Source organism: Salvelinus sp. IW2-2015, linkage group LG4q.1:29 (assembly GCF_002910315.2).
Source record: "Salvelinus sp. IW2-2015 linkage group LG4q.1:29, ASM291031v2, whole genome shotgun sequence".
Lineage (NCBI taxonomy): Eukaryota > Metazoa > Chordata > Actinopteri > Salmoniformes > Salmonidae > Salvelinus > Salvelinus sp. IW2-2015.
This window is the reverse complement of record NC_036842.1, coordinates 65,676,697-65,688,475: the sequence shown is the minus strand read 5'-3', so window position 1 is coordinate 65,688,475 and position 11,779 is coordinate 65,676,697. Positions and strand designations below refer to the sequence as shown.

The 11,779-nt window shown below is 42.0% G+C and overlaps 1 protein-coding gene across 7 annotated transcripts; it reads left to right on the top strand.

Annotated features, from left to right (window-relative positions):
• Window positions 1-7,365: 7,365 nt before the first annotated feature.
• fam169b (family with sequence similarity 169 member B) lies at window positions 7,366-11,412 on the top strand. Of its 7 annotated transcripts, none has more exons than XM_023985446.1 (9): window positions 7,366-7,478; window positions 7,727-7,869; window positions 8,130-8,232; window positions 8,335-8,420; window positions 8,760-8,934; window positions 9,348-9,530; window positions 10,278-10,403; window positions 10,660-10,728; window positions 11,089-11,412. In XM_023985446.1, the coding sequence occupies exons 1-8, from the start codon at window positions 7,442-7,444 to the stop codon at window positions 10,716-10,718; spliced, it is 912 nt and encodes a 303-aa protein (XP_023841214.1). In that variant the 5' UTR covers window positions 7,366-7,441; the 3' UTR covers window positions 10,719-10,728; window positions 11,089-11,412. The 7 variants fall into 7 exon arrangements, with proteins under 7 accessions (XP_023841214.1, XP_023841213.1, XP_023841216.1 ...); XM_023985445.1 differs by having other exon boundaries at window positions 11,040-11,412; XM_023985448.1 differs by having other exon boundaries at window positions 10,278-10,419.
• Window positions 11,413-11,779: the final 367 nt, after the last annotated feature.

Below are 11,779 nucleotides of genomic sequence, written 5' to 3'. Positions count from 1 at the left end.
GCAACACTCCTTTCCTTTGGCCGCCTTTCCTTCACAAGTTTCTCTGCTGCCAGTGACTGGAACGAATTGCAAAAATCGCTGAAGCGGAGACTTATATTCCACTCACTAAACTTTAAATTCACTATCTGCAGCATCTAAACCAATCGCTGCCAGCCTGTACATAGTCCATCTGTAATAAGCACACCCAATCTACCACCTCATCCCCATATTGTTTTATATTTACTTTTCTGCTCTTTTGCACACCAGTACTCTACTTGCACATCATCTCATCTGCTCATTTATCACTTCCAGTGTCTGAAGCTATTTTGTAGATGACATCGCCGAAGTCGAGGATCGGTAGGATAGTCAGTTTTACTAGGGTAAGTTTGGCGGCGTGAGTGAAGGAGGCTTTGTTGCGAAATAGAAAGCCGATTCTAGATTTGATTTTGGATTGGAGATGTTTAATATGAGTCTGGAAGGAGAGTTTACAGTCTAGCCAGACACCTAGGTATTTGTAGTTGTCCACATATTCTAGGTCACAACCGTCCAGGGTAGTGATGCTAGTCGGGCGGGCGGATGCGGGCAGTGAACAGTTGAAAAGCATGCATTTGGTTTTACTAGCGTTTAAGAGCAGTTGGAGGCCACGGAAGGAGTGTTGTATGGCATTGAAGCTCGTTTGGAGGTTAGTTAACACAGTGTCCAAAGAAGGGCCAGATGTATACAGAATAGTGTCGTCTGCATAGAGGTGGATCAGGGAATCACCCGCAGAAAGAGCGACATCATTGATATATATAGAGAAAAGAGTCGGCTCGAGGATTGAACCCTGTGGTACCCCCATAGAGACTGCCAGAGGTCTGGAGAACAGGCCCTCCGACACACTGAACTCTGTCTGCGAAGTAGTTGGTGAACCAGGCGAGGCARTCATTTGAGAAACCAAGGCTATTGAGTCTGCCGATAAGAATACGGTGATTGACAGAGTCGAAAGCCTTGGCCAGGTCAATGAAGATGGCTGCACAGTACTGTCTTTTATCGATGGCGGTTATGATATCGTTTAGTACCTTGAGCGTGGCTGAGGTGCACCCGTGACTAGCTCKGAAACCGGATTGCACAGCGGAGAAGGTACGGTGGGATTCGAAATGGTCAGCAATCTGTTTATTAACTTGGCTTTCGAAGACTTTAGAGAGGCAGGGCAGGATGGATATAGGTCTATAACAGTTTGGGTCTAGAGTGTCACCCCCTTTGAAGAGGGGGATGTCCACGGCAGCCTTCCGATCTTTAGGGATCTCGGACGATATGAAAGAGAGGTTGAACAGACTGGTAATAGCGGTTGCAACAATGGCGGCGGATAGTTTAGAAAGAGAGGGTCCAGATTGTCTAGCCCAGATGATTTGTACGGGTCCAGGTTTTGCAGCTCTTTCAGAACATCTGCTATATGGATTTGGGTGAAGGAGAAGCKGGGGAGGCTTGGACAAGTAGCTGCAGGGGGGGGGAGCTGTTGGCCGGGGTTGGGGTAGCCAGGAGGAAAGCATGGCCAGCCGTAGAGAAATGCTTATTGAAATTTTCGATTATCATGGATTTATCGGTGGTGACCGTGTTACCTAGCCTCAGTGCAGTGGGCAGCTGGGAGGAGGTGCTCTTGTTCTCCATGGACTTTACAGTGTCCCARAMMTTTTTGGAGTTAGAGCTACAGSATGCAWATTTCTGYTTGAAAAAGCTAGCCTTTGCTTTCCTGACTGACTGCGTGTATTGGTTCCTGACTTTCCTGAACAGTTGCATATCGCGGGGACTATTCGATGCTATTGCAGTCCGCCACAGGATGTTTTTGTGCTGGTCAAGGGCAGTCAGATCTGGAGTGAACTAAGTCCTACATTTTTTGAAAGGGGCATGCTTATTTAAGATGGTGAGGAAATTACTTTTCAAGAACGACCAGGCATCCTCGACTGACGGGATGAGGTCAATATCTTTCCAGGATACCCGGGCCTTTGCCGATTTTTGTTAGGGAATGCCTACTCTGTGAAGTGTGCGTGTGCAATAACTCCTTCTAAACAACGTAATTTTTTGAAACTTTGGCAAAGGTTAAAGTCTACAAAACTTAGTCCACTTTGTTTGTAACATATTCTCGTTTTGGAAACTGAAAACTGTATTGAGATCAAATGTTTCATCATTGAGAAAATGTGCAGAATGTCGGCCAAAATCTCTCGCTCCATCTTCTTCCACTGCCGGCCACTGGGCTTCATCTCACCACCATATTTGGTAGTGAGTGGAAAGACCAACCGGATGCTTCACATTTATACATCCAGTGAAATATCTATCTGTGGTGGTATGCTGTCAAACACAAACATAAGTGACAAATACTTTAATAAATTAGCTAGTTGATAACCAGGGGTGAACATAGAACAAGGACCAACAAGGTTAACACTAACCATGTTGTTGTTAGTGATGAAAAAATAATTAACATGTTAGCTAAGACTTAGCTGCTAACGTTAAATAGCTATCTTCTTTCACAGCCTAACATTAAGCTTAACTAGCTAGCTTGCTATACAGTTAACGTAACAGATACATAAAGACGGTTATGTTACACGTAATTAAAAACCTAGTAGCTAGCTACATCTATGAAGAACATAGATACTGGTAGCTAGCTAACGTTRCAGCAAATACAGAGCTTTAAGTGAATAGCAAAATGTTACATTAGCTGAAATACCTAGCGCCATCTCTGCCGAAGAACACAACGGCCAAAGCAGCACCTAAAACGGTCCTGAGTGGCAACATATCAGCCCAATTGGCACTGCTTGTTCTTCTATAGTACCCCTTGCAAGTCTTCATATGTAAAATCCTTAAATCGCAAAAACTGCCGCAGTCACAATAATGTCCAGTTTCTTAGACTTCTTTGAGACTTGTGCCGTACAGTTTATAACTGTGGCAATGAAATCCACAAAATCCACCTTTTAACACACAGGGTATCTTTTGACTGACAGCAAACATTTAAACCAGGCTGTGGTGCATCCACTACCATATCTTCAACTAGCTTACAATTGGCTCATTCATCCCCCTCCTCTTCCCTGTAACTACTCCCCAGGTCGTTGCTATAAATGAGAATGTGTTCTCAGTCAATTTACCTGGTAAAATAGGGGCTTACCCTAAAATAGGGGAAATAAATAAATAAATGACTTGTTTTCTCAATTATTTTACCGTCTCCGCATAGGAGATTCGATTGATCGCTCTAACTGTTGCCACCTCAATCTGCTTCACCCTTACAGGGCACTCCAGGAACGCGGGATCATGATCCCCACCACAATTGCAACACCTTCGTCCTTCTACACACCGTTCTTCAGCATAATCTGTCCTTCTACACACCGTTCTTCAGCATAATCTGTCCTTCTACAGCACCGTTCTTCAGCATAATTCTGTCCTTCTACACCACGTGGTTCTTCAGCCTAATCTGTCCTTCTACACACCGTTCTTCAGCATAATCTGTCCTTCTAACACCGTTCTTGCAGCATAATCTGTCCTTCTACACCGTTTTTCAGCATAATCTGTCCTTCTACACACCGTTCTTCAGGCATAATCTGTCCCTTCTACACACCGGTTCTTCAGCATAATCTTGTCTTCTACACTACCGTTCTTCAGCATAATCTGTCCTGTCCTACACACCGTTCTTCAGCATAATCTGTCCTTCTGTACACACGTTTCTTCAGCCATAATCTGTCTTTCTGCACACACTTGAAACAAGGCCAAATCCTTTACAATTCTTCACTCTGGGTGAATGGGAAAAAAAGAAAGAAAGTATGTCGGTCCTGTTATATTTTTATAAAGAGCAACTACCTACTCATGTGAAGCTTGGTTATGTAAGATAGGCTACGTTGTAAGAGCTTTTGTCCCCAAACCACTGCAGTGTTCAGACGCTGGGCACCAACCACACCAGGAATTCTCTTCAGGTATTCAACTTGAACAAATGTCGTCACCCCTGAGATGACTCCTTTGACGGGTGCTCTACCCCGAAGTTCAAAACACAAAACTTTTGTTGTCTGCATTATTTTGAGGCCCACTGCAATCTTCCTCTGTTCTTCAGAAATACAATTACAGTTTTTGCCGATTGCTTACACACTGAAAGTGAATGCTTAAACAAAAGCATCAAAGCCTTAACTTTTGTAACCATGTCGTAAACAAAGGCACCAAAAGTACAAACGCATTTTCTGCTTTGCACTTTGTTTGCAATTCTGCACACACTTGCAAAACACTACACACTGTTTCTTACATTAGACACATCGTTCAAGAATGAAATCTCTTGCAATCATTGAAAAAACACTTCTATTCAAAATGCAAAACATACCTGAAATTGGCAACACCCCCACACACACACATGAAAACACTTCTACAGTAATTGAACACCAGTTAGTCTGAGCCTTAGCACTACAAATAGACCTCAGGTAAGATCACCTCTTTTGTGAGAACTTTGCAAACAAGGAGGCAGTGAGAGCGAGAGGAAGAGGAAGATGAAGAGAGAGAGGAGTAGGACCAGGACAAGAACAAAGAAGGGGACCAATCAATAGACGGAGACATATTTCTGACGACATTAGGGCCACTTTGGTGGACCATGTCATAAATCATGGCCTGACGATGAGGGAGGCAGAGAGTCCAGCCCAACCTGAGTCGCTACACGGTAGCATCCATAATACGGACATATAGACTGGAAAACAGGTATGTCTTCAACTTTCTACACTAGACTGTACCTATGTAATTGTTGCACATCATTCTGCATCACAGTACAATACAATGTAGTCCTACAATATTAGGTCTATGCTTCACAGTGAACAAAACAAATAGGTATAGTGCTATGAAGTACATGCAATACAGTTTTGATTTTACTGTGTACAGTATGACAGTACAGTATGTAAAAAAGAACCTAACCAATGACATCATATTCTTGCATTTTCTACAGAACTGCCAGACGACCTCTTGAGGGTGGAAGGCAACGTCTGTTAACCATGAACAGGAACTGGCCATTGTCAATCTAGTGTTGGTAAACAACACCATCCGCCTACATCAACTACGAGAGCAAATTATCGCAGGTCACACAACATTCCATAATATCAACCGTGTCAGTATGTCTACCCCTATTTTACCAATCTTGCATCAACACCAATTTACGATGAAGCAGCTGTACAGGGTTCCATTTGAGAGGAACAGCGTTAGAGTCAAAGACCCTCACTATGACTATGTGCAAGTAAGTGTCATTGTACTATACTGTAATACAGTAATGGCAGTAGATTGTGTCCTATTGGCACTGCATAGATACATTCAGACAAAGCAGTATCTGACCTGGGCAGTGTGGCGGGGTGTTGTCTGTGGGGGCACCTGCCTTGCCTGTAGCTTGTAGTTTTGACTGAATGTGCCTGACCCAACCCAACCCAACCCAACCCACCCCCCACCCCTACCCCCATCCTTGTGTGACAATGTAGACATTGTAGTCCTGTGTTTTGAGTTACACCATATTCACTGTACAGTGTATGCATTTTCTGTTGCAGAGTCCTGGACTTTGATGCAGCTGCACAGCCTCATGAGTTTATTTCATTGATGAAGCTGGATTCTAGCTAAAACCAGGCGTTGGGGCCGAAACGTTATAGAACAAAGAGCCATTACGAATGTCCCTGGGCAGCGTGGGGGAAATATCCCCTTGTGTGCCGCCATTAGTCTGCAAGGAGTTCTCCATCACCATGCCACCCTAGGTCCCTACAATACTGCACACATAATCATATTTCTGGATGCACTATATAATGCAGTTGTACAGGACGGACCAGAGCAGCCCAGGTTTGTTGTCATCTGGGATAATGTTAGTTTCCACCAGGCTGCTCTGGTCAGGGACTGGTTCACCAATCACAATAACTTCACAGTTGTATACTTACCTCCTTACTCTCCATTTCTCAATCCGATTGAGGAATTCTTTTTGGCTTGGCGTTGGAAAGTGTATGACCTCCAACCACATGCCCGCCTGCAAGCAATGGAAGAGGCATGCGGAGACATTGAGGTGGGGTCAGTCCAGGGTTGGATATGGCACGCAAGGCGATATTTTCCCCGTTGCCTAGCCAGGGGTGACATTGCTTGTGATGTGGATGTGGTGATGCGGCCAGACCCTAACAGAAAGCGGGATCCATAAACCATCCATCCCATCCCTTACAATAGCTTACAATACATTTTTTTGTTTACCATTGCACTGTAATTTTACTGTAATAATTTTTTCCCCTTGAGTTTACGGTAACATATTGTATTGATTACTGTACTGTAATTCTACTTTTCTTTGTGTTTATTTGTTGTTGTAAAAACCTGCAATGGCAAAAAAATAAGCTGTCTACATTTGTTTCTGAAGCCTTTCTATTTTATGTTCATTGAAATGTGAGTAGATGTACTGCACTGGAACAATCTTTCACAGAAGCCTGTATGAGAAAATTAAAAAGGTTTACAAAGAACTAAAGACATCAGTGTTTTGTATAAAGTACATCAGTGTGTTGCTGCTTTGAAAGAGTAATTCAAATGGTGCATGTGTGTATCATTTTGAGGCAAAAATGCCATTTTGAAAGGATTTAGGTTTTGATTGCAGAGTTTCATTCTGACATAGAAGTGAGATGTTTACCTTCAAGTGTTGTGTCTTATTTGGCTTGTGTGTAGAGTTCTGACACAATGAGCCAAATTCTGCAACAAGTGTGTAAGCAATCGCAAAAAAACTGTAATCAAATAAGAGCACTCCTGGTCACTCTGACAGACTCATGGTAACTCTGTGACATACTCCTGGTCACTCTGACAGACTCCTGGTCACTCTGTGACAGACTCCTGGTCACTCTGACAGACTCCTAGTCACTCTGTGACAGACTCCTGGTCACTCTGACAGACTCCTAGTCACTCTGTGACAGACTCCTGGTCACTCTGTGACAGACTCCTGGTCACCCTGACAGACTCCTGGTCACTCTGTGACAGACTCCTGGTCACTCTGTGACAGACTCCTGGTCACTCTGTGACAGACTCCTGGTCACTCTGACAGACTCCTGGTCACTCTGTGACAGACTCCTGGTCACTCTGCACATACTTCACCATTTTCAACACMTCAAACGGATTTCCCACATATGCATCCTTACTCAACAAACGCATCACAACAAGAAGTGATTCATTATCATTCATACACGTATCCTCCACTCCAATTTTAGACAATTTCCTTTTTGTTCCAGTTTTCGATACTACTGTTGTCCATTCAGGACATTCTTCCTCACCAACTCTGTTCAACGTGGTGCTTGTTTCGAACTCAGCATCCACTTCCGCCATCTTCTCCCCTCCTTCCGGCTTGCCAATTKGAATTGCTCTTGATCCTCCCATTTCTTAAACCCATTGCTCCCCATCCCCACACTTTCCTTGTCGCCACAAGGTGGTAGTGTTGCATAACATTCGTCGTCGTCCAGTTGACAGAATTTTCAAGATGGAATCCAATCGGACCTCGCAAACACAGAAGACAGGTAAAAGAGAGTAACGTAAGCCCATTATGTGACACAAATGGCTAGAATGTTCAGTAGACGATTTATTATACGTTTTGTATACTCTTAAGATGTTGCTGACAGTCAAACACGTTACACAGTCGTATTCCAAGCGTCTTGTAAAGTTCAGAGTTCATTTGCAAGCAGTCATAGACGCTAGACAATGTTTCAAGTTACGTTTAGACCTTGCTCGAATTAAAGTTTAATGTTATGTTTTACTTTTGCTCAAGGGGAAATCACGGAAATATATCCCATTGACCTCCCAGATCTAGATTACAGGGAACTAAGTTCAACCTCTGAAAACATATTGACCTCCCTGGCGTCAAACACCTATGAAGGAGAGCGTTGCTTTCTACCCTCAAATGGCTCAAAGGTATGTTTTTTTAATGATGAGTTTCTGGTTACACTCACTCCAAATAAAACATAATGCTTCTGTAGGCTACAGATGAGCATCTCCCCCTTATAAAAAAAWTATTACAGTCAGAGTGCAGTATAACTGCAGTACACTGCAAATACTGCATCCAAAATAACAGTGGACTGCACTTTTAAAACTGCAATCTTTTTTTGTACGGGTCTTACAAAAACAATGTTGGTGACAGATCTATCACCTGCCAAATTGAACCCCTTCATCAGGTGGAGGTGACACATGACAACGTGGGCAGACTCCAGCTGTTCGGTGATGATGATCCACCTTGCACTCTGCTGACTCTGCACATGCCTGCAGATGGAACTCAAGGTTGATACCCTACAGGGAAATGTTGCCTTTCAGATCTGCTGTGTTTGGTTGATGTTATGTAGGCTACAGTATAATGTTACATAGAATGTTATGTTTTCACAGTGGTGGCCCTGAACCTGCATGGAAAGTGGTGGTCTTTAAATGATGTTTTGAAGACATCCATCAAATCCAGATCTGGTCTTGTGATGGTAYGTTCTTTACATTTGTACTTGTGTCCTCCATGGAATGAGAGTAAAGGGCATCCCACTAAATGTAGACCTATACCATGACTTCCCATTACCTTCATTTTGAGATGGAGTAGGCATACATAAATTAAATATGCACTAAATTAAATATTTTTACATGGTTATTCCATCTAAAGGGTGTATTATTACATGTAATAACATGCAAAGGCCCCTCCATACCTTTTGATATAATTCGATTTAAATTACTAGTCCCACAAATACTTCCAATTAGGTTTTAAACCAGTGAATGTGGCTTTTGTCAATGTATTTAGGATAAGGCTTAGATGTGTAGGTCATTCACAGGTGCWGTCTGTTATGGAGAGAGTGATACTTTTCCTGCTTAGTCAAATCATTTTTGGAGTTTTGGAGAGGCCTTCAGGGGAAGAGGTTTACTTCTCACCTCACCCAATGAGGGAATTTGGCAAAATTCTATGGCATAATGGAGAGGCAGTTGGATTCTACACCATCAAAAAGAAAGGTAAGGCATTGTGTTAGTTTCTCATTTTCTGCCAGTTGACAAAAATAGTGTCTTACAAAAAGATTCTCATCTGCACTCAATTTATATTTTGAACAGGGAGGGTTGCTAGGTCAACACAGTGCATTGCAACAAAATAGTAAGGCTGCACAGGCAGAAAATCAACCCCCCAAAATATAAAAAGAATATGTACGCTGTCGGTTTACACAATAGGSTCTGTATTTGTATGTGTACATGTTGAATTTGGGTGAGTCAGAATTAAAGGAACGTGTCACATTCAATCATCCCATTCCTGTTTTCAAGTCAATCATTTATAAAAGCTAAACAGTGCAGGGAGGAATTTATTTTCTTTTGGGGGTTGCATATGTTTTTGATCATTTGGTCAAAGCAACATCATGTATAATTGGCTCTTTCAGGAAGTCTGTGTGATGGATTCACTCGTCGAAGCTATCAGCTTTCTGTCCTTGACACTGTGTTTGTGAGGACTCAGTGGAGGAGGAGTGGTCTGGCACTGCAGATCCTGGCAGACTTCTGTAAATCCCTCCCCAACGAGGAAGTGATAGGAATCAGCTGTCCCATATCCCCAAGTATGATTAAAGGTGGGTCAGTCAGTATAAGAAATTCAAAGGTTAATTACGTCAATGCTGGTTGTACCTGTTGTAGTCATCCATGTAAAGATTGCTGAATTTATATAAGGACAAAGTCAGATAATATGAGGTGCTTCCAGTCAATTTGGAGATGGCACACGCTATCACTTGGTTGGACGCACAACAATTTATGGTGTGTTATGAAGGACTGTTTACCTAGTCAGAGATCTATGAGCCAGGAGAGGGTGGGGTGGGGTAGGGTAGGGTTTCACACTAGCTGTACTTTATCTTCCAGGAAATGATTTACCTAATCATAATGTATGTAGCCTAATCTTTAGACATAGACCCACACTTTTAGATTACATTACATTTGAAATAATGCTAGCCACCTTGTCCTCTTAAAAAAGAATTGGGCAACACTTTCAGATAAAATGTAACCGCGATACCCATACTATACTGTATGTCTGGACTCCAAAACGTTAATAAGGTAATGAGGTTTTTAAAATGAGAAATTTGCTGCAGGAATTGTCAAGAAATGTACCTTTTAAACATTATAACGTCATGTTTTTGAGCACAATTTACAACGAAACAGAGGAATGTTACTAAAGTAATTATGCCTTATGGACAATTCAGGACAACATCAAAGTTGCCCCATTTAAGTCAAGTCTCAATTCCAGTGAACTGTCCATTGTAGATCTCMAACTTCCCCTCCAGTCATTTACTGAAATGTACATGGTATGTCTCCAACTCCCTCTTCAGTGTGCAGCAAGTATCTGCTGATGCACCAGGACCAAAGGGACCGGCTCTATGAGGTGGAAGCTCCTGGGGGCTGGGGCCAGAGACGGAACATATGGCTCAACATACAGCTCAACCGAAGCACAAACAGTGAGGCCCTCCCTAGGTTTGGATCAGGGTGTACCAATGCAAAGGTTGTGTGATAATGAGAGACAGACATATCACTGTAAACATCATAACATGGTCTGTGAATTGTAAGACAAGAAAGCACATTTTGAAAGCATTTCACTTGTAAATAGGGTTCATGTTTGATTATATGATGTCAGGATTTTAGAGCTATTTTAATGCTATTTTCATACATTTTAAATGTGAAGTACATCTTTGTAAAGTGGGATTGTCTTTGTAGGCTCAAGTGATGAGCAATGTCCAACAACATTGAACAAGGGGAAGAGAAACTATAAATAATCATCATCAGGTGAGGTCATTTTATTTTCTATTTCATTATGGTTACGGAGTAGTAGTTAGGAGGGACTGTTTATGACCTTGTTTTAGCTTTGCTCTCAACCTCAAGTGACTTTGAGTCCATCACAACAAATTTAGCAACCGCTGGATATTGTAACTAAGACAATTTATAATATGTAGGAGGAAAATAAGCGAACGTATCCATGGGTTAGGGAAATCAATGTGTAATGAAATATATTACATCTGATTTAGCCTACTCACATTGTCTGAGGAATGTGTATTTATAACTGTACTATCTGCCTCTTGCCTAACCCTTCCCTCAAGATGTCTCTTGATTATTGGTTTTCTGATGGTTTGGCTGTGATCACCACAGAAGTAAAAGAGAGAAGCTACCGGCAGACGAGGCTGAAGGGAGTGCTAATTCCAAACAGGCTGGGACATGATATTAAACCTCAGACCACAGATGGATCATGGTTCTCAGAAGACTTCGAGTCATGTTTTTTTATGTCATTTGTAGCAGGACGTAGAAGGGCATTTGTGTCAGTTGTTATTTTGAGCAACTATAACGTGTTGACTAAGGCTAGAAATAATGGATGTTCAAAATGTTAAACATTTTGGGACCTGAACTGCAAATAATACATATCAGTTTCATATTCTGCTTAATAAAGTGATAACATCATCACTGTGGTTAAATGGGTGTCTGTTGCAACGTGTTTACTGCTTTGTAATCATTCTCCTTCCATCTTAGACTATAATTGGGTGTTAAAGTAACTGCCCAGTGAAAATCTCACTTTTAAAAGTTCATATTCTGTTAACTACTATCCAAATAATGTTGTTGACTCRTCCTATACTCGTATTGGTGGCCAAAGCATAAATTGGAGGAAAACCACTTTAAAACCCCCACCTCAAACTTGGATCTCAAACAGACCATTTCARAAATGCTTGCTATTTCCTCATAGAAAATGATGTCATCTCCCTGAGGAGGGAGGATGATCTGACAAATCAGCGGCCTAGAGGAGAGTGAGCTAATCAATCAGCGGACTACTTGCTTTCATATATTTAAT